General features: G+C 43.8%; 2 protein-coding genes and 1 long non-coding RNA gene across 7 annotated transcripts in view; 1 reads left to right on the top strand and 2 right to left on the bottom strand.

Moving 5' to 3' along the window:
* Window positions 1-23437, bottom strand: part of LOC135383032 (phospholipid scramblase 2-like) — a 45193-nt gene that overhangs the window by 13123 nt on the left and 8633 nt on the right. The gene's annotated exons all lie outside the window — the stretch shown is intronic.
* LOC135385161 (uncharacterized) lies at window positions 247-980 on the bottom strand. The gene is made up of 5 exons (XR_010420326.1): window positions 957-980; window positions 719-791; window positions 569-654; window positions 424-510; window positions 247-364 (listed from the first exon to the last, which is right to left on the bottom strand). It is a non-coding gene; the product is annotated as an uncharacterized LOC135385161 (long non-coding RNA).
* Window positions 1579-11325, top strand: LOC135385159 (uncharacterized). Its single transcript, XM_064614338.1, has 4 exons — window positions 1579-1715; window positions 1802-1927; window positions 6972-7687; window positions 8608-11325. Exons 3-4 carry the CDS (start codon window positions 7644-7646, stop codon window positions 10823-10825), a joined length of 2262 nt encoding a protein of 753 aa, XP_064470408.1. The 5' UTR covers window positions 1579-1715; window positions 1802-1927; window positions 6972-7643; the 3' UTR covers window positions 10826-11325.

Genomic DNA, 23437 nt, shown 5'->3' with positions numbered 1-23437 from the left:
GGGAGCAATCACGTAATTCTAGCAACACATTGCTCTACGCTGGGGGCCGACGGAGTACGGTAGCCACAGTACGTAGTTAGCAAATGACATAGCTAGCCAGACGTTGTTAGCAGGACGCTGGGAGCTCTCCAGACGTTGCCGTGCGTATTTAGCAGTGACATAACTAGCCAGGCGCTGTTAGCAGTACGCTGAGAGCAAGATAGCCCAAACCAATCTCGCGCCGGCCCCGCCCCGGCTCATGCAAGTGATTGATAACCAAACATATGTCTCGTTTTTTATATTTTATTTTCATTGTAAGACGATTGCATGAAGCACAGCAGTTTGGAGCATGGACACGACATTTTGAATGGACATGGGGGTGATCCTAGAAAAAATTATGCTCAGGTGAGTAAATTATTTGAATTGTTCTACAAAGACACATACCCGTGGAAGACTACATGGTTGCCTGATGCACACACACTCGAAGCATGGGCGCAACAATTTGACGAAAAATGGACCTGGATGGCGATCCTAGAAAAAGTGTGTACGCTCCACTGAGTCGAGAGAGCTTTGCAAAGACCACACCTACCCTTAGGGGACTGCATGGATGTCTGAAGCACAGCTGCACAGCAACTCAAAATCATGGACATGACTATTTGGACCGGAGGGATACTCCTAGAAAGTGTGCGTTTCCAGTGAGTTGAAAAAACTTTTTGGAAAGGTCCTACAAAACACCTACTCATAGAGGACTACATGGATGCATGAAGCACAGCAACTCCGAGCAAGTCACAGACCTCAAAGATATGTCTTTCCTAGAAAGTGGAACCCTCTTTCAGTCATTTTTTCGAAAAAGCTTCCCAAATATATTATTCGATATATCATACTTCTCGTGCTATATACATAAGTGATTTTCTCTTATGCTAACAAGTCATAGTGACCCGAAAAGGCGACACTAGTACGTAAGGAAGAATACTTACGAGACATGCCGGCGGTCACTGAAGACGTACACTGACACACGGCATGTGGCTATCAAGTAACCTTATATAGTCAACTATGTCTGACTAATCTCTCTCGTTCTTTCGTTGTTCTTTGTAGCAATTAAGCATATCGCCTTTTCCTTACACTCTTGATCGTGTAACCCATATGAATTAGTTACTCTTTGCATGTTTTCGTACAAAGTATCTTGTTGAGGATGTAGATAACAACCCCCCCCCCCCCCGTGGCGACTTGATCAACGAATAACCTCTTTTTCTCCTTGATCGCTATCTCGAATGCGTGTCTGGCATTGGTTTTTCCCCATACGACTGTACCTGGCTGCTTTGCATCTTTTATAAATTACATTCACTTGACAGTTTTTTTCTTGACTTGCGAAGACGTACGTGTAGATAATGGAGTCTTATTTAGTCTTTCTTAAGTAATGAATAGTTTCTTTTCGCCAAACGTGACTCCAGTATTGGTGTTCCTTATACTTGCAATGCAACTCGTGTAAATTAGCTTCTCTTTGTTTTTCTCCAGAATCCCTATTACGCATTTCACAAGCGATTCCTACCTGATTGCTAACCAGCCTTGAGACTTGTTATCCGTTGGGAGGGGGGAAGGCATGCGAATCACACCATCTTTCACTTTTTTCCTGAGAGCCGATACTAATCGATCCTCGCGTGGTTACATAAGAAGAAATTCCTGAGGAGGAAAAATGAAAATCCCTCCCAGCTGACGCTGTGAGGATTACGAACATGGTAAGCTTTAGAGACATACTTTTTCAAGACATAACACTTTTATTATTCAGATATAAGGACAGTGAAGTGATGGCTTTTTTCGACAGGGAAATTCCATAGCCGGAAGGTTGTCTGCCAACCATTCGACTCAGAGAGTACATGTTGCCAGGACACCGACGGAGTGTCAACGTGCGTTCATCACATAGACAACACACTTGCAAACACTCATGCTGGTAATGAAATGTTTCATTAACATTGATTCGATGGAGACATTCATCCAACTGACGCGTCTCGTTTTGTGTCAGTGTAACACCATAGCGCTTCGCTCGACCATCTTTATCCCACATTCTAATGGAGAGCAAGTCCGAGGGGCACCTGTGCACATAAACGTATTCCTCCAGTTCTACCTCCAGGCTACAGTTGCCTTGTTGAAGTACAGTGGAAAATTGTGGCTTTTTAAACTGTAATATCAGTACTATTGCTAGACATATATGGAATCCAAGAGAAGTGACAAGCCACCCGCACTTATCCATGTCACACAGTGAAATGACAAGAACGAGGCTTTAAAGAGAATTTTTGTTTCGCTTTTGCTACATGGAATTTTTTTTAGGCAACAGTCTATTTTTAAGAAGGTCAATGGTCATCATACTAATGTAGCCTGCCACAAAATGAAGTTTTGAGCGGACGGCATACTCCATGAAACATAGACTCTCTTCAGCAATTCGTATAGCATCCACTTCATCCACGTAAAGCAACAGACTGTCAATTGTGCATGCCCAGTCTTGGATTACTTTCAAACCTCCTGGGGACGACCTCAGTGAACAGCCACTGTGGACTCCAGCATAGATTTTCTTTGCAATCTTCCAAACATCCCTACTTGGAGGGGGATCTGGCATCGTTTGAAATAGCACCATGTCTGTGACTACCTTAAAGGCTTCCACTATCACTGGGTCGGATCCCTCTGTCAAACTGCAGTCCATCATTTCTTTCCACGTTGCATGAGGCTTTCCACACAGATCTTGCACTCGAAAATCGAGGTATTCGATAGTCCTGCCTCCCTCAGGTACATCCGAAGTCTGTGAACAGTCCATATTCAGCCAGTCAATCAAAAAGATAATTTCCCGGTACCCACTTCGAGCTGTCACCAGAGTGAATCAAGTACTGAAGCTTGCCATTCTTGACTCGTCTTTTTATAATCTTTTCTACTGTTGGAATTTGTCGCACTCGTACAAGTTCGCTCTCATAAAAACCACCAATGATATCCTCATTGTTCAGGTCACGTAATAGGTAGGTATTGGGATAACCCAGTTTGATAGCTCGCACAATAAACAATTCTGTTGTTGCAGAACTTAAGTACTTCTTTACCAACTGATGTCTGTATTTAGCAATACGCACGATATTTCCAACGTTGTATCGTGGTTGCTTTGGTGGTCCAGCTGGGGTGGGGTAGAGTCTCGCTCGAAAAATGTGTTCATTTCCTTTGTTTACATCCACGGGTCTAGCAGAAAGAGATCTATGTATTCGATTGTTGTATGCTTTTACTACGAGAGGTAGGATGTCTAGATATCGTTTGTGACCCTGATATGTAAAGATACGATATAGTGTAGACATTATAGTCCTTTGAAGTCTCTCGACGTGCGCTGCTTTGTACTGGCTATGTGAGCTATACCAATGAATACCCTTTTTCTTTAAAAACGTTTGCACTAAACTGTTGACGAACTCGCCACCGCGATCCGTATGCAGAAGACGGGGTGTTCCGATTCGTCTGAAGGCAAGCGTTAAAGCACGTACTATCTCAGGAGGTCTTTTATTACGAATGGGCTCAACTGCAAGAAGGCGAGAAAAAACGTCAATGCAGAATAGCAAATAGCGAAAGCCGCTGTTATGATGTTTAAGTTTCTGTACATCCTTCAGGTCGCTTTGGAAGGTTTCCTTCACACCAAGAGCTACTATTTTACGGAACACCGAAGGTCTCTTGAACTCTTTGTGCAGACTGTAAGGGTCACTCGTCTCCAGAAACTTGACAACTTTGCTCTTCTTTACACGAATGCCTTGCGCAAGTCTCTGTATTCCGCCAAAACTGGCAACATGTTGTGGATCGTAGTAGGCAGCCATCAACACTTTCGCTTCCTGCCGTGCACTCGAAGAGCGTCGAGAGTCAGATATGCATTAATCGTAGCTGAAACGTCACCTCTCATCCAAGCGGGCTGCTTATTGTGAAGTTCGTACTGCAATAACTCCACAATAGACGATTGGGGAATCACTCTGCCGTGACAGATAACTCTTCCACTCTCGTCGTACGCCAGTACAGTTGTTATTAGTTGAAGCATTGCCAATACCTTTTTATGATGTCTTGAGGGGAAGTGAGACAGTATCTTTGCATCTTCAAAGTAACTCTTTTCATCTTGAGCTAGAAGAGAATCCATTGTTGATGGCGAGCGCGTTTTGCAGCACGTGTAAGCGGTGGCGATGTTTCAGTAGCGAGAGTTGGTGAGCGTCTGCTTGAAGTCGCTACTGTGACACCCTTTTGAAGACGCGATGAGGGTACAATGAGTGACGGCAAATTCAATTTCTCCAGATGAGGTAACATGCGATCAAGATATGGAGGTCTCGGAGTACTACGAGCTCTGGATACGAGCTAATAAACGAGGTCAATTATATTGGTATCCTCTTGTGGCTGTCCATCAATAATGATCTGATAGGTTTTCGGATCCCAGGAAATGGTTTGCTGCAGTATATGCAAAAGTTGTTTGGCTTTGACCTTATAACCACTGCTCATAAAAGCAGCGACAGCGTCACTTCTCTCATCTTCTGTCGTCTGTGCGCTCTCTTCTCTCCTTGTAGCTGTCGTAGTCCTATCCGTCGCCACATTGGGATGCAGCAAAGAGTGGAGATATTGAATTATCTCTTTTGCTTTGATGTCATCCGGTTCATTCTTGTGCAGTATTTCAGGAATTGGAGATTCGCGATATGGAACAAGCTCGTACTTCTGCATGAGTTATACACCGATTGCTTTTGCAATCGCTCTGCCACCTAGCGATGAGATGAGACCGAGTAGTGGTGGCAAGAGGAACTGCAAAAACCCACCAGTTTGTTGCAATACTCTGCGAACTTTCTGTACACTGCTGCCGTCTCGTTTTGCCAATGCTCGAATTGGGGTTGCATAAGGTTTCAGTTTTTTTCGCACACTCGGAGTCACTTGGATGTTCCCTTTACAGAGATTTATACAAATCTCTCTAATAGCTGTTAACTGATTCTTTGTAGCATGTTCCAGGAGATGGTAACGTTGTTCGGGTGACTTTGTTTCGGCCAGCAAGTGCAGGAAATGAATATTGTTCCGCACACGCTTCATGTTTTATATACTATCTGCCGTCGGTCGTCAGGGAAAATATTTGTCCACACTCGTAGGTGGTCCGGACACTTTTGAGACAAATCGATTACTACGTATGAATATGGTTCCTTGCATGCATCTTTATATATGGTGGAGAGCAAATCACCTTTACCTCGACCAAACAACTGTCGTGAAAGTAACTGCATCTGATCCGCTATACGTGCAGAACGACACAAAATCAGAGCGCTGCTATTAAACTGAATGCACCGATATAGGGGCTCGTTGACGAATAAATATTGTGTAATAAAAATACATGAACAATTTAGATGGTGACAGCCGGCAACGTAGAAATTACAGATTTCTTTAAGTCGACCTTTGTCGGCCAGACAGTCGTCAAATATGATTAAAGAATTTCTGACATTCTCCAAGTTATCTGGTATATCTCGCGTAAATGTGACCTCGGGGAATTTGTCAAAGATTGGTTGCTTGTATAAGTATATGTAAAATATACGATCAAATGGTTTGTCAAAAACGGATGCTCTGTGAGTCAAAAGTCTTGTTACCAACGTTGTTTTTCCACTCTGACTTTGCCCCGAAATGGTTATCGAAGCAGGAGTAATGAAGCGGTACGATTCAACCTCGGTCATCTTTTTTTTCACAGTGAAATACTATACAGTATGATGTTATGCGAAGTTTCAGAAACTCGCAGCGCATGTAGGAGAGAGACACCGCTCCAATCTACTTGCTAGAGGCAACTGAGAAAGTTTTTTCATAGAATCTGAATTTATTTGACAGTTGCTATACATTAGTTTCAAGTCGACAATTGAGAAAGTCAATCACGAACAGCATGATGAACTTTGCTGTTGAGTGGTATCCCAACTTCACAGCGATTTCGATAAAACATATGCTTTCTGTTGAAAGCAACAGAGGATCGATTTGTTGTTTGTAGTCCATCAAATCATCGATTTTGTGTGACCAGTTGGTTAACAAACCGAATGGTGTGTCGTATGAAACGAAACGCTCTCTATTGAGACTCGCATACATGGTTTTGGCAGTCTCCCAGACGCCAATGTTTGGAAGACTTTTGGGGAGTTCTTGAAAGAGGACTATATTGGTGACAATCTTGAAAGCCTCCGCCAAAGACATTCGTTTCGTCTCCATTAGACCACACCTGGAAAGTTCTTTCCACGATCTGTGCTGCTGGCGACATGGTGCTAGCATACGAAAGACACTTTTGTTCGATTTGTCGCACTCATCTCCGTCTGGTGTTTCTTCATCACTGTCTGATGAGGACCACGAATCGCCGGGTTGAGTTTCAATATCGGACCACCTTGAGCTCTCCTTTGCCATGGCACTCTGGTGTCACCGTCAAGAGCTACTGCACATTTTACTATTTCAAACTCGCTTTTATAACTGTCTCTTTCGTAACTTCATAAATATATTTCTTTTAAAGACTCCACATAATAAAAAAAAAAGAAAACGTGTTGCAGCAACTGCTTAAGAGGAAATAATATAAGAAAATGTGGAGATTACGTTCGGGTTTGCAGACGACTATACAAGGTCTTAAAGATCTGGCAAGACATAACATGTCTATGCAGGTTAGAAAAAAAGATGCAGACAGCAGGTTCAAGGCTGTAGCACATGTCCATGCAAGATGTTTCAAGAACTAACAAGATATAACATGTCTACACACGTTCGTTCACCATGTGGTGTGAGGAGGATGCAGACTTTCAAAAGGCCTGACAAGATATAACGTGACTATATGCATGTTTGTTCACTGTTCAGTCATTCAAGGTCATGATTTGCGAAAAAATGTTGAGTTGTCTTTCGTATATAAGCCGTCACACACATTGGGTTTTCTTCAGTGAGAATCTGAGCGTGAAGAGGTATGCCACCCTCTGGGTACATGTTGAGTCAACTAACTTTTCCCCCATGTGTTTTTTCAGTTTTCCGAGGAAAGCATGTCATCGATTTTGGAGAAACTCAACAAACTGAAAAAGTCGGGAGATGGAGAAATTCAAAAGATGAGTATGTTATCGAAGAATCAAAAATTTGATGTTCTGGATATTCGCAGAATTGAGACAATGTATGGAGACACTGTCTACGTAGAATTACTGACAGATAATGAGACCAAGGTGAAAGTCTACCTTCCGAATAGATTCAAGCGACTTTCGGACGAAGACCTGGAAGAGATGAGACAGTTACCAAACCTCCAAATGGAGAAGAAGGATGGATACCGCAATGGCAAGAAGTTGGCGTATCCAGACATCATTTTCACTAATGGGAAGAAAAAGTAACTTCGTAAATCATGGTCACCTGTCACTTGTGTGCTCCACATGAGCGACAGTTCTACGCAACACCGGTAGGACTCCAAATTCATCTGGCAAACGTACACCAACTGGAGACACCATGCATCCCATTCTGTGAGACTTTATGCACACTTCGAAATTACACAAGACGCTTCGAGCTGCACTTGCATGACAGAGACGAGGCTGGACATGATGTGACAACGTTCTTTCATCTATACGGACAGTATATTGGTAGTGTGTTGCGATACTTTGGTTTCCCATTACGTTTTTACATCCTTCTCAAAGCAGAACTTGGACGACATACAGTGGATGATGATGAGATACGACTTGATACACGATTCGTGCCTTCCAAGGTGAGGACAGTATGGTCGGAAGTTGACATAGAACCCGCTATTATTCAGTCAGGCAGCGAAATTGCGCACAACTTGGAAAGTCTCGAAATCGAAGGCTCTGGTTTTTTCCTCTTTCGTATTCTCACATGCATTATCAATGTTGGACGTCTACTGCCTGAACTAATCGGTTGTAGTGACTTTGAGCTGCCTGCAGAGTTGAAACGAAAGAATAGGTCTTTACTGAATGTGGATTACGGTCTGCACGAGGGTGAGCAAAATATGTGTTTTGCATTTTCCGTGATAGCAGGATTGCATCCTGCTGATCGATTTCGAAGACATAGAGCATCCTCGTATCGGTCATACTTATCTCAGTATGTGCTCCCAGAGTCATTTCCCATCGCGTATCCCAAAGATGTAGAAATGTTTGAAAAGCAAAATGGCATCACCATTAATGTCTATGCATATGAAAGGGAAGAGAAATTTGTCTATCCTATAAAAGTTGTGAACGAGGAATGCGAAAAACATGTGGATCTACTCATGATTGACTCTCATTTTGTGGTCATCACAAATTTCAATGGTTTGTTTCAAAAACGTGGACGTTTCCATTGCAAGCGATGTACCATGGGTTTCACTACACAAGCTGTCCTGAGTAATCATATAAACATGTGCAAACTTCAGAAAGTAGGCAAGACAGTTTATCCAAAGAAAGGAGACACTTTAGAGTTCGCTGGTGAGCGTCTTTTGGCTGAAGTACCTTTCTACTGTGTGTATGACTTTGAGAGTGTCCTGTCACCATGTCTTGATGGAGGAAATGTGTATGAAGATCATATCCCCTCCTCCTTCTGCCTCTTAGTTATACGAGCGTCAGATTCAAATGTTCTCCAGAAACACCTTTTTCGTGGACCAAATTGTGTTGCTGTGTTCATGAGTCTACTGCACAGATTACATGACGAAATTTTGGAGTGGATACAGCAGATTGCACCTCTGGAAATGAGCGAAGAGAACGAACGCCAGCACGCCGCCGCCACCCACTGTAACTTTTGCAAAGAGTCGTTTGCAAAGAAACAGAAAGTGCGCGACCATGACCATGTAAGTGGAACGTTTCGACAATCCTTGTGTCAATCGTGCAACCTCAATTTCAGAACACCTCAGATGATTCCAATCATTGCTCACAATGCTAACTATGATATGAGTTTCCTTGTGTCTCATTTGCATTTGCTCAAAAAATCGAAAATAAGAGTGATTGCCAGCAGCTGTCAAAAATTCAAATCTATTGACGTTGGGTCCTTTAGATTCATGGACAGTTTGAGTTTCCTAAATGCAAGTCTTGAAATGTTGGTGAAAAATCTGCGTGAGAAGGGGGTGGAAAACTTTCATTGTCTGCGACAGTTTTTCTCAAACGAAGAACACTTTGGACTTGTCGTTCGCAAGGGAGTCTTTTGCTACAGCCATATCACTGACTTCGATGTCTATGATGAGCCTTGTTTACCACCTCGTGAGAAATTCTTCAATACACTCAATGGAGTGGAAGTAAGTGAAGAAGACTACAACCATGCGCAGAATGTCTTCGAAAAATTCCAAATGACAAGTCTAGGCGAATATTCAGATTTGTACCTGCTCACTGACACACTGCTTTTAGCAGACGTGTTTCAAAACTTTCGCAAATGGACACTTGATGTGCACAAAATTGAACCCCTGCATTTCGTATCTCTCCCAGGGTTAAGCATGTCCTGCGCACTAAAAATGAGTGAGATACAACTAGAACTCATTCACGACCCTGATGCGTACCTGCTAATTGAGAATGGCTTGCGAGGAGGTGTAACACAATGCTCTCTTCGAAAAGCGACCGCAAATATTCCGGGAACAGAGCAGTTTGATCCAACACAACCGACAAGAATAATTAACTACATTGACGTTAACGGTCTGTATGGATCAGTAATGCGGGAGTCGCTACCCTATGGAGGGTTTCAGTGGTTGACAAAGGAAGAAATTGAGAACCTAGACATAACTCGCATTCCACATGATGCATCTATTGGTTACTTTCTCGAAGTGGATCTGTTGTATGATCAAGAAATTCATGATCGTCATAGTGATCTTCCAGTTGCACCAGAGAAAATGTCCATTCCCTACGACCTATTGTCAGACTACCAGAAACAGTTGATGGAAAAGTTTGGGCTTCCGTCGAAAGCTATCGAGCCAAAGCTGCTGCTAACATTGTTCAACAAAGAGAAGTACTTTCTTCACTATCGCAATTTGCAGTTGTACATGCAATTGGGGTTGCAAGTCACAAAGGTTCACAGAGTTCTAAAATTCAACCAGAAACCTTTTCTTCGTGACTATGTGGATTTCAATCACGAACTGCGAAAAAATGCCACTAATACATTCGAGCGTCAGAAAAGTAAGTATATGATAAATGCTGTTTTCGGCAGATTTTGTATGCAAGTGAGGAAATTTGTAGACTGTCGCCTCACAGTGACAGACGAACAAGTTTTGAAACTCTTGCGTAAGCCAAACCTCAAACAGTTTCGAGCATTAAGTGCTCATGTAATCCTGTTTCAGTTCTCCCAGGCAGTGCTTCAGATGAAACAACCACTATACTTGGGTTTCACAATACTGGAACTCTCAAAGCTTAAGATGTTTGACTTCTATCACAATCATCTGATGCGTGTAGCTCCCGATACTAGACTGTTGTACATGGACACAGATTCCTATATAATATTGCTGAGCGATGAAAAGACACTGCTTGAACTAGCTGACGATCACTTGGACAACTCAGCCTATGAGCAAGACAACCCTTTGTATTCGACGAAAAACAAAATGGTACTGGGCAAGTTTAAGAATGAGATGCCTCGTGATCATATACTTGGTTTTTGTTGCTTAAAACCCAAGCTATATGCACTAGATCTCTGTAGCAAGAAACAGTACAACCGTGCCAAAGGTGTAAAGCTGTGTGAAGCACGAAAACTTCACTTTTCCATGTACACAGATGCTCTTGAACATGGCACAATACACAGGGTTAAACAGAACCTCATCGTGCAGAAGGACAACGTAAACAAAAGCGTGACCGTGAGAAAAATAGCTCTCAACCCTCTGGACACAAAGCGATATATTTGCTCGGATGGAGTAGAGACATTACCTTTTGGTATGACAGTGTTGTGATTAGCTACTGTAATGAAAGAGTGGTGACTGTATCGTAGCCTTTGTTATGGAGTTCACATGTTGAATAATACAAAGGGAAGTCAATGCTTTTCTCAAGCAACACAAGTGACGAACCTTTTTTTGTATCCCACAGGTACTTGTAATTGTAATTAAAAGTCCAGTGTCTCACAAATGGTTGTAGTTGTGTTATCCCTATTCTAATAATTGTATGCTTGATTTAGAGAGTGATGACTATAAGCAGCATCATCTTGTATTAACATTCCCGAAAAAAAAATGCTTTTTTTGGAGTAATGCTCTCAACGTCCTTGTACTCGCACAAAAGTTTTGTATGTAGCTTATCTTGTAATATTGTTATAATGTTGTGCACGCATCTCAGAGTCTCAAAATGAAATTGTATACTTGATTTAGGCAGCAGATGACTGTAAGCAGCATGTCTTGTATTATTCTGAAAAAAGTAACTTTTGGAGCGATACTCTCAATGTTCTTGTACTCACAGAAAACTTTTTACGTAGCTTATCTTGTAATATTGTTACAATGTTGTGTATCTCAGAGTCTGAATAATGCTTTATTGTATACCCTTTTGTTGACATAAGTAAATAAAATCAGTTTGTTTGGAAAACAACAAACATATTTTTATTGATCTCTTAGAGCACACTGCAGCATGACAGCATCTTCCCTTTCTGGAATTGTTTACGCACAAGGGTTGGTATAAGCCTGTCGTTGAGCTTGAAATTTGTTGGTGAGAACCTTCGAGTACACTCTTGTAGTGGAAATCCACAACAGAGAAGTGCACCTACATAGAGACAGTAGAGTCCACAGGTTGCAGATTCATATCCCTGGAGTCGTTTTCGATTATAGTGAAACGATTTCGTGTGATCAATGAATGTGTAAAATTCCTTGTACACTGGAGGGGTACCATAACTGTCGAAATAAGAGATGCTTCCATTCCGGGCAATATGACATAGTGTCCAGTGTTCTCCATGTGAAGATCTGGGAGCGGTGTTCACCACGTAAAGACCAGGCTCGGCTTTTTGCTGCGCAATTTCGTCACATGCAAATGTCCCACGGAAGCAAGACCTTGTGCAATGGTTGCGGGAAAACGTTGCATAGAACTCCCACTCTTCCATCTTCTCTAGACGAATTTCACTCGCCGGTCTTTGTTGATTTCCAGAACACGAGGAGTCTCCGAAATAAAAAGTACAGTCACAGCTTCCGTAAGGTTTGCAGCAAATGTCAGTGTAAGACGAACGTTGGCTTGCACTATTGGACTGAGTGAGTGCACCTCCACGTCTGGTGTGAGGTGGTAATAGAGCATAAATTTTTCTTTTTGATAGGCCTCTGGAGGTAGGGGGATGTCTTTGCGCTTCAGTTTGTGAAGCAAGTTCATGTAACCCTTTGTGTAAATATCCCGTGGAAAGTCAAAGTCATCCGTGTACTGTTGACCACCAACATCGAGCACTGCTCTCTTTAGTTTAAAATGCTCCAGTTTGAAAGGGTTTCGCTGCAAGTTGCCCTGGTATGCAACACTCTTGACCATCAACACCGTCAATTTTGATGGAACTCTTTCACTGTAGAGGTCGTCGAATATCGCCTGAGACTGGTTTGGTGCAATCGTTCTGTACTTAATTTCCAAACCTCGGAGGAGATACGAGGCAGGTGTCGTTTGAAGTCTTCGCTCAATGCCGACAAGTACGCTGGGTGATACCTGCACTCGTCGAAGGTAGAGGACAATGCGTGCAAACTCCACTGTATGTTTTTCATTCTCAGCGGGGCCAGAGAGAAGTCTAAATTCGTCAGTCGTTTGCCTCAGCACAACCCTGAGATCGGTTCCATTAAGCAAAAATTTTTCCTGCTGGCAGATGTCACTGAAGATTGGTGCATAAAGATCACATAGTGCAGATCCTTTAGTACGTTTGTAACGAGCAAACATCCCTTTTGCTTCAGCAGGCACGGCAAAATTTTCTGACTCTCCCACTGGATCTGGTTCGTATAACATTGCGGACAGTGTGTGAGTTTGAGTAACATTGTTTGCATTGGTAATGATATCCAGGTAGGAGCGATATGCATAGTGCTCGAAATTAGAAACCAGTGTCGAATTTAGATAAATATGCACATGTTGAAAGAGGGAAGAGGCAAAACTCTGAACGGGGATCACGTTGTCTGGTGTCACAGTCGTGCCTACCGTGGCGGATGCCACGTCCCCATTTTTGCGAACAATCTTGCATTGAATGTGTAAGAAACTCGACTGTAGATCGAAGAAGGCACCTCCAAGACCGGGAACATTATACTCAATCACACCACTCGATGTTGGTGCTGAAACAGGAAAGAACTCCACGTATTCCGACTTCTCCAAGGAAAAGTTGGTTGGAGGCAATGAAAAGAGCTCCAGTTGATTTGTTGTGCAGAGGCAGGAATTCTTGTGTACAATAGCAATGCTAGACATGTTTCTCAGGTGAAAAAGTCAACCTTTCTTCGTTTCTTCACCACTTTCACTGACCGGCCAACCCTCTTGCGTTTGCTTTTATTGCCTTTTCTTCCTTTTCCTTTAAGTTTGCGAAGCAAATCGTCATGGGTTGAGTGGATCGTGCGTCCAACACCTCTCTTTACAGCCTCTCCAAATGTTGTTCCTTGTTGAACTTCTTCAGCTATATGACGTCCCGTGTCGAGGAGTTTTCGTCCCACATATGGTGCCACTTGTTTAGTTAGTATAGGCATGAACTGCTGCACCAGGTCTGAGAAAAAGCCTGATCCAACTTGATAAAGCGGTCCCGAATAATGTGGAAGATCACGCTTACCGCCACCAAAATGTGCGACGCAACAAGGTGACTGCAATATATGCATTTTTTTCTTAGACTTTCCTAAAGTGTAATGTGACCCCGACACGTCCTGAGCCTGCAATGAATGGAATGAAATCACCTATCTCGTTTGCCAACTCGATTTGAATGGTAGTTAATTCCTTTGCTACTACATATTTATAGTACAGGTTTGTAAAAGAATAAGAAATGACTTCGTTACGATTCTGTACCCTGAATGGAAGTAGACGTAAAAGTGGTGCAGTTATATCTCCTACAGCTTCACTCCCGATGATGTCTGTGTAAACGAAGATGTAATTTTGTGCCGGGAAAAGACATATATCACGCTCTGCCACAGCAAAGTTGGAGAAAGTTGTTCTCGCTCCAAATCCCAACATTAGAGCTAAATATGGATGAAAGGTGGTGTAGCCATCGTTATGACGTTCCAGCTGACAGACGTTGTTGTAGGAATTGTAGAATAAAAGACGAGCATCCTGAGGTAGCTGTAACTGTGTCCGATATGCATGATTTATTGCATCTACGAGATCCTGTCCTGAGCTGTAGTAGCCTTCTGGAATTTCATATTTTTTCGTGCGCGACTGATAAACAATTAGGGTGATTTCCTCTTCGGTATCCACTTGATACTTGAGTACCTTCACAGACCGGCCTTTATCAATCTCCGAGCGACCAATAATCTTCTGAGTAAAGCCAAGTTTAGTCGCCAGCGTGGAACTGAATTCCAGGCCGGCATTCAGCGGAAGCTGTATTTCATAATGACCAGTTGCACGTATTATTCGTGCCTGTGTCCTGTAATGCTTTGCGAGCAACTGTTTGATGGGTGGGAGAATGTTTTCTCCCGCCTGAAACTTGATCTTCTCCTTTGTAGTTGTAGCACCGAACATGCTTGTCTCTGTTATCTCATTAACATCATCTGTGACATTCTTGATTGCAAAAGGAATATTTACCTCTGTCAGGGCAACTTCCCACATACCATCTAGACTTATGGGTTGAGAGAGCTTAACACGAAACTTGCTCATCGTGTTATTGGGAAATTCATTAGTGGAAGCATTCGAGAGCAGATTTACATAAAACTGGCTCGCCATTTTCCTCCTTTCTGGTAAACGTTAAGTTGCACGCACTACTTTTATATGCAACTGGCGTGCCACTTGTTTTCTAAGTCGAGGAAAATCTCGAGAGATGTGGTTCGAGATAGTCACCCTGAAAGAGCTTCACTTTTCCACTTCAGACGTTACACACTCACCTTACAACAACAACAAAAATCACCAGATCCCCGCTGAAGATATAATGTTATGCGAGAAAAGAAAAGCTGTTTGTTGCTCAAGTCGCAACAGAGAGATACACGAGTCCAGATAATTGATCCGAAAACTTGTTTTGCGAAAGGGGTACTTAAGCGAAGTTTTTTCCCGGCGACCACAATGTGGTATGCTTTTCCTCAAGATTGGCGTGAGTTCTGAGGAGAACACTTTGATGGCAAAGTGGTGCGTCCTACTGCCGTCTTTAAATCTTGTTACAGTCTCTATTCTTTTCAGTGATGTTGTGTGGATTGTGTCGTATATGCATGGATGCATGAGGCGCAGCATATCGGAGGACTACATGGATGTATGAAGCACAGCCGTTCAGAGGACTACATTGATGCATGAAGCACAGCAGTTCAGAGTCCTTCACCACTAAAGGTCAGTCCGTTATAACTCTATATACTATATGGTTGCGCGTGAGCATACATTGCGTGCCCTCCCGTAAAAGTTCTTAACAATGTTTGTGTAAGGTGTGTTCTTAGAAATATCATTATGTGACAGTTTGTGTGCTGCATAGTGTAGCAGATGTGACGCATCCTTACGTATGTGTCACCGTGTAGTAATTGCAATACTTTGTGTGTTGCAGGTGATGCAGTTCAAATTGATTCAAATAAAATATAAAAAACGAGACATATGTTTGGTTATCAATCACTTGCATGAGCCGGGGCGGGGCCGGCGCGAGATTGGTTTGGGCTATCTTGCTCTCAGCGTACTGCTAACAGCGCCTGGCTAGTTATGTCACTGCTAAATACGCACGGCAACGTCTGGAGAGCTCCCAGCGTCCTGCTAACAACGTCTGGCTAGCTATGTCATTTGCTAACTACGTACTGTGGCTACCGTACTCCGTCGGCCCCCAGCGTAGAGCAATGTGTTACTAGAATTACGTGATTGCTCCCAGCGTCTACTGCCCCCCCAGCGTCTGGCTGGCTATCTCAGTGCTAACTACGTACTGCATGCTCCCAGCGTCCTGCTAACAACGTCTGGCTAGGTATGTCATTGCTAACTACGCACTGCTCCCAGTGTAGAGCAACGTGTTGCTAGAATTACGTGATTGCTCCCAGCGTCTAGCTAGGTATCTCAGTGCTAACTACGTACTGCTCCCAGTGTAGAGCTCCAAGTGTAGTGTCGCGTGTCGATATAGTTACGTCATAGCTCCCAAAGTCCAGTTCTGGCACTACTCCCGGCTATCGCGAGAACATTGTAGCATATACTACGAACACTAGTTCTTCCTGCTTTCCTTGTTGGTCCTCCATCTGTGTATCTTTTTATTTAAAAAAATATTCCCAGCCGTTGCAATGCTTGCGTCATCCGGCGTAGTGAAGACGAGCGTGATGACTAATTCTTCCCGTGCAGGCGAGAATTCGAGTTATGTTTGGTTTTAGGTCTCAAAATATAATAGCATTATCTCACGTATTTATCGCGACCATGCAACTTCACTGGACTGCTGTCTCGCACACATGTCGACTCTGGCTGCAGGAAGGAACCGTTAGCGTGCCAACATCCATGCCGCTGACGTGGACCCGCGTAGTCGCTCCTCACAATTTTGATGAGATTCAACCGACTATTTCTCATTGACTCAATTGGAAGTTGTGCAGGGATGCTGCTTTTGCAAAACCGGGCTCTGCCGCGTTGTGTGGTGGAGACCACATCACCGAGTAAGGAACCAATTGAACGAATTAGTTTAATGGTCGTCAATGAGAAACTGCTTTCCAATTGATTTAATAGGGTCCGACATGTTGCGTGGTCGCCAATACAGCAAGTGAGAAGGCAGTTGCTGAAGGAACGAGCGTAATGCTGCCAATGGTACGTCATCACTCGGAAATTAAGTAATAATGTGATTACGAAGAACGTCGTCCGTCAGTGTCGAAAATGAACTAATTCGAGGAATGCGTCCAATTCAAATAAACGAAATCCCAGAATACGCATCGTGTCGAAAAATACTGCAAGTGAAAATTAAATCAAAATATTGCAATTATTTATTCAGAACAAATCAACTGTGCAGGCCGTTCGCCGATGTTGCCGCTAGCAGAGTCCGAAGAGGGCGCGTTGTAACATGTTTCCGTGCCGCACCACATAGTAGCTCGTCCGCATTGAATATAGTTCGAGTCTTTTGAAATGTTTGTGAACATATTCGCAGAAGTACATGTGCTGTGGTAACTTCGTATTACACCTCTTACTTTGATCTATTGTTTCTGCCTTCCGTACAACATCCCAGTGTTTTCGCCACTCGCCAACGGATTAGTGTTCAGACATGCGTTCAGTGTTCAAAGTGTTCAGACATGCGCCGTTCCCCGCCGTGGCTCACGAGCATTTGGCATCATTCGGGCTTCATTTTGAGGATTTTATTCGTTTCTAAGGTACGTAGTCCATGTGTCAGGCATTCCCGTCATTCTACGCCGTTTCACATGGTTTACCGCTGCTGGTAGGCGTTACAACTGCTGATGGGCGAAGAGCAAGATGTGCAGTGAGACTTCTACCACCCATGCTGTGTGCGACGGTATGTAATGTATTTTCACGGCCACCCACACAGACATCCTGCTGTTCCAGTATCCTTTGAAATGGTATTTCTTGAAGGTTATGCTCGTACGACGTGGCTCGCATAGGGGCGTCGGCATGTGTCAGCAGGTGGTCTAAACGGAATCTTACCAAAGTTGGATGGCGTTAATTTTCAGGCAAGAAAGGCATTCTGGATGGACGATCGCGAATAACCTACGAAATGCAGAAGATCATGATCGCCGTGAAGCTCCGTGCTTGAATTTTTTTTTTGTCGTCAGGACTGTTCATACATTGAAGATACACCCTATATGAATTTACTCATTCTGGATCTTTGTTGTGTGTGTTCATGATGGACAGTATGCTTTCAAAACATGTAAGTGCTGAATCAAGTTTCCACCCTTGTTGTTTCTATGTCTGGCTAGCGATTTGAAGTATTTAACACGTTCATATATTCTCGTAATGCACTAGGTGACAGCGTGTGAACAGCGAAGCTGATATATAGAATAAGCGAATAGAAGCAAGGATATGTAAGGCTCGTGTTAAACTACTGGTCAGATGGAATAATTTTATTGACTTTCATAATTTGCAAGTCAGTGCAATGTAAAATTCCCCCTCCCCTTGTGATATCTCACAGCGTCTGTATAAAGGAATGAAAGAAAGGGCGGGTCAAGTAGAAGCTGCAGAGCGCGTTTCTTTTTTTTTTCTTTTTTTAAGTTTTTTCTTTTATGACTATACTATAAACGGTGCGGTAATGAATCGAGTATCAAATTATAAATATCTAGGTATAACATTTACCGACAGCTTGAACTGGAATAGTCATATAACAGAGACTGTTCGGAAGGCCGGTACCCGCCTCAATTATTTACGTAGGACCTTAAAAGACGCAGATTCTCACACGCGGCTAATTGCGTACAAAGCACTAGTACGATCAGTTATGGACTACGCTTCGGTGGTATGGTTCCCTGAGCAGCAGAATAAAATACATATGCTTGAAATGATCCAAAGAAGAGCTGTTAGATTTATTTATGGCAGATATTCGCGTTATGACTCCCCCTCGCAATTACTCCACCTCGCGGGACTGACACCATTGTATCAAAGGACTCGAATTCAGCGACTTAAGCTACTATGGCTCATAATAAATAACCATACCTGTATTAGGCCTTCTGATTATATTACATTTAACACAACTGGTAGCCACCGAACGAAACATAGCAAATCCATTAAACAATTATTTTCTAGGACTAACTGCCTTATGTACTCTTTCTTTCCGCTGTCCATTCAGGCATGGAACGAACTGACGGAAGAAATGGTACGGTGTGACACCTTGTCGAGTTTTATGCTGGCGATCGCAAATTTATAGGTAGAGTGTGCTGCTACGTTTGTTGTAATCTTATGTGAAGGTTGTATGCGTGTGTAGATGGTTTTTGATATATGGTATATACATGTGTTCGAGGTTCATCTAAATTTTCTGTATATCCGCGGCTGCTACGGAGCAAGATGTTTCTCCGTGTGTATGTAATCCCACTCCTTCTTTGGCGTCTAAGACGCTAGAAGTATAAATAAATAAATAAATAAATAAAATAAATAAGTAACTGGTGTCACTCCTTTTCCGGAGCGTGTCGCTGTTGATGATCTCTGACCGTAAGTGGTGCTCTGCACCGTGGCATATGGACGAAGGGTATGAGCCCGAAAACCAATTAGCGGTCTTGGAAACTCCGCCTGGACAGGTATCGCGCTCGGGTCTCTGAACGATCGTTTAGTAGAGGGACAGAGTCATAAACAAAGAAGGAAACACCGACTAAAAGTGGGACTCCGCAACAAAATCACAACAAAGTTTGCAGTATATCCATAATCTTTGGGATGTCAGGAACATGTGTAAGAAATATCTCTGTCCAAAACTGCGCAGATATTAGTCAAACGAATTATTACGAAGCGAGCGCTTCGCCTCTGTGAAGCGAGAGGGCGCTGAAGACGACACACTGCTGACATCCGGCATCTGGCAAGGCAGAAAGGCAGGCTTCAAAGCAGACGACAATTCTGGGTGACGTCACGGAATCGTCCTCCAGACGAACCACCGTAGTATGGAGCTGTGTTTTCTGCTCTTCGGATTTCGATTTCGGTTTGCTATTGTCATCATTTACGAATTAATTACTCGCGCAAAATGAATGCGAATGTTGTATTCGGTATCCAGGGCGTGGTTCATGTTCGGTACGATGCTCCCTAATTTTTTCGAATCCTTCCTAAGTCTCCCTTTAACGTAACAAAAAGCAACAAATGTAATTGATGTTTCGTCTCCCATGCGGGAGACATGGTCATTAGTCGTCGTGGCACATTGAGGAGTTTGGAGCAATGACAGAGGTCACCGAGCACGTTGGGTACAGCCGCTACTTTATGCTCCCGAACACACGAGAGAACAGGAAGCGCAATGCAAAATCTTCCTGTCCATTCTGTTCCGCCACAAAAATGGTAAAACCTCAAAATGGTAGGACCACAAGCACTGGACACACATTCGCACAAAAACTAGGTGTAGCGCCTAATCCTGGAGAACAACAGAGCTTTCAACCTCACGGGTCACAGACTCAGCTCCCCTCGGTTACCAGTTTGCAACGCTATGTGCATCGCCAATACTAAGGCGAGCGCTTTTCTTTCTTTTTTTCTGTTTTACAGTCACATTTCGCGCCGCTCGTCCCGCGTCTCAACCGGTCCCTTCCGATACCAGGTTGTTGTCGGTGGTCAATGAAAAGTGCACAGCTACCAGACGTCACGAGACGCGAGGAGCCACTTGGCGAGGCTGCCGCCGCCGCTCTATTGCAAAGCAGTTTTCTCAGTAAAGTCGCGCTTCCCAAAGCTAATATTTTGCGGGACTGTTCCTGAAGGTAGTATGCTCATATGACGCAGTAAAAAAAGTCCGAGTGCCTTGCATGCCCCGAAATGTACATACTTGAAGTGGTACTTGAGTACTTGGTACTTGCTTTACAATGTTACTGATTTATAAAGCTACCATATCTAAACGTGTTGGACAGAATGTTTGAAATTGTAACGACCGCCATACCAAGTGTTATCGTTACCTCAAGCACTGCCAGCACTACCTCTTTGGTCATCACCAAGGCTCGAGGGGCTCGGCTACAAAACCGATCTGCTCGCGACCCGGACGTTCTTTCTCGTCTTGCATCACTGGACTCTTCAGTCCTGGCCAGTGTCCTTCGGCCGTTGTCCCGGGCCCTATTCAATCTTCATTAAACGCTTTTAACTCTTGCAGTCTGTTGCATGTTAATGACCAACCGGAACCAGGAATGCAACAATATGCAGCCAATTTTAGTGCGATAGCATTAGAAACCCCAGTTGTAAGAGCAGACGGTGCCGTAGCGGGGTAACCGAGATGTCCGTCCACAGCGCGGCACATGACGGACAATAACGAATCAGGCTGCGCTTCGCAAGATGATTTGCTGTTCCCTGTCACGTGGAAACGCGGAGCGACGAGGCGACGGCAGCCCTCCGCAACTACCCATAGAGCCCATGGTATGGGAAAATTCACACAACACTGGGCACACGACCAATGAGAATGCGGCGACTGCTCCCTTAATCCTCTAATCAAAAGTCTTTCCGTCCGGGTCGCAGCCTAACCGGTTCTGGCTCTTGCTGACTCCTGCTTTTCATACTGGACTGTACCAGCTACCCTGACTTCTAGGTCTACTAGATTTCATGCACGCCGTAAAGTTATTCCCTGACTCAAAAACAACTGTGAAAAGTGTTGTAATGAACAGAAATTTATTTGAGTCATTATACTGACACAATCGGCAGGCTGACGCATTTACGTGCACTGAGCGTACTGAGTCCATTGCGTAGCGCTTACTGCCACACTGCCACCAAGTTCAAACTTGCAAAGCACGTATATCGACACAGCCTGTTCCCATCAACGAACAACTATCACATACTTGCGCACAATCTCTTAATCATCATGTCCTTGCCAGCCATATGTCAAACATAAAATGATGCTGCTGCAAGGATCCTATTTTTTTGTTACCGCTATGCAAACCTGATGCCACTCGAATGCGTTCATCGAGCCAGAATTCACGAGAGCACTTCGGTTTGAAATCCGATTGGCTGTTCGTAGACCGATGCTGGTGTCGACAAACAGTACAACACGATCAAAGACATCATAATACGCGGATAAGACGGCGAACGCATATGCCTTCCAACGGAAGACACCGCCGACCCGGCGTTCACTGTTCAAGCTTCATATGAAACCGCCGAGCGAGTACGCAGCACACGGGCGAGGGAGGGCGAAGTGCCGTTTTCGAATTCCGGCAACCAATTCGAAAGCGCCTGTGGCGTCCGACGAGTGGAGAAGCACGGACTGCTCCCTGCGCACTTTGATACAGATTTTTTTAGAGCTGTGGGTGGCTGCCAGCGGCAGATCGGAGCTTGAGCCGTCGTCCGTTGCGCCTCGTCTCTGGAAATGTTCAGGCGTGTCTCGTACGTTCTCCGAGAGTTACGCGAGCAGCAGAGTTTGTGCATCGTGTAGTGTTGCACCAGCACATGGCCGAGCAGGTTCAGGTGTCGAGGTCGTTGGTGGTAGCCAAGATCGTGCTAAAAGACTGGGAGGTAGTGGGTTCGAATCCTACCACCGGCTGTGCTGCCAGAGGTTTTCACTGGGTTTTCCGAAGACTTCCCAGACGTAAATGTCGGCACAGTTCCCCGTGGAGTTGTCCCAGGACGAATACTAACTCCTTGTCCCCCAGTGGTTCCTGATGTCCTTTCTCCATCTATCCACATCTCTACGCCGCCTATAGCCACAGTTGCTTCGCGGCGCTAACACGGAACTTTAAAAAAAATGTCGTGTGGCGTTTGTCGTAGTGTCATGCCTGTATGTGCTACGGTGTATGTGGTGTTTGTAGTGTGGCCTAGGTATGCATTCTGTATGAGAAGCAATTAGAAGTAAGAGGATTGTCTAATGCTAACACGCATTAACTACATTTTTAGTGTTTAAATGCATCTAAACCACAGTGGTGAGAAACTAGTATGTATAGGAATTAGAAATTTATCGTTATGAATGGATAAAGAAATAAACAAACTCACATGAACCAGACCAGGAAGTAAGTGTCCCTGGACATAAGTTCGAAACAAAGTGTAACTATAGAGTTAGAAACTTGAACATATTTTAGTACAAAACTAATTACGCTGATTATTCTACATTAATTTGTTTGTTTGTTTAAGTAATTATCCCACATGTCCGGAAGGGATGACGAAAGTACATTGCAGTTGTCATCTTCATTCAATGACTGTTTCAAAACTGATAGCTTCAGAAACATTCCTCACGGCGGGTGGCCTCGTCGGCCCCATAGAGTGGAAGGAGATGGACGAATATGGACAATTGATACGCATAATGATTTTTAGGGGAATGTGACTAGATTTTCGTGAAAGGAGGATTAGATGGCATGAGAGCTGGTGATTTTTGACAATGCCAGCAAAATCCAGAGTCCACGGACAAGCAGGAATATACACACATAACGTCCCTCCTTGTCCATTGTCTCGGGGCTTTGCTCTCATGGATTGTACTACTATTGCATATACGTATATAACGCATATAACAACCAACAATATTTTGTCATCATCTTCATCTGTCATACTCTACGTATGTCATAGAGAGCACGACCTGTATCAGTCCTAAGTATGAGAGCTAGCCAGGCCAGTTATGCGGGCAGGTGGACATCCTTTCTGTTAATTACGCAAAATCTATTAAATATCTTATTGATAAGATGTTTTCGGCGAAATGTGAGGTAGCACAACTGGGGCGAGCAATTATTTTTCGATCCACCCTGCTTTCGGGATATCCTGAAATGTGCACCTGATTTGATGCATAATTCGCTAAATTTTGCCACGTACATGAGCCGCAACCGCAACCACGTTCGTGCGAAGAGCGGTCGCGTCAGAGAGTCACGTGTTTACTGTCGATGGAACTGATTGGGGTAGGCACTAATGTGTTCTACAGACGGACCGCTTTCCGA

Source organism: Ornithodoros turicata, chromosome 2 (assembly GCF_037126465.1).
Source record: "Ornithodoros turicata isolate Travis chromosome 2, ASM3712646v1, whole genome shotgun sequence".
Classification (NCBI taxonomy): domain Eukaryota; kingdom Metazoa; phylum Arthropoda; class Arachnida; order Ixodida; family Argasidae; genus Ornithodoros; species Ornithodoros turicata.
The sequence above is the reverse complement of the archived record's forward strand: the minus strand, read 5'-3'. Positions and strand labels throughout refer to the sequence as shown.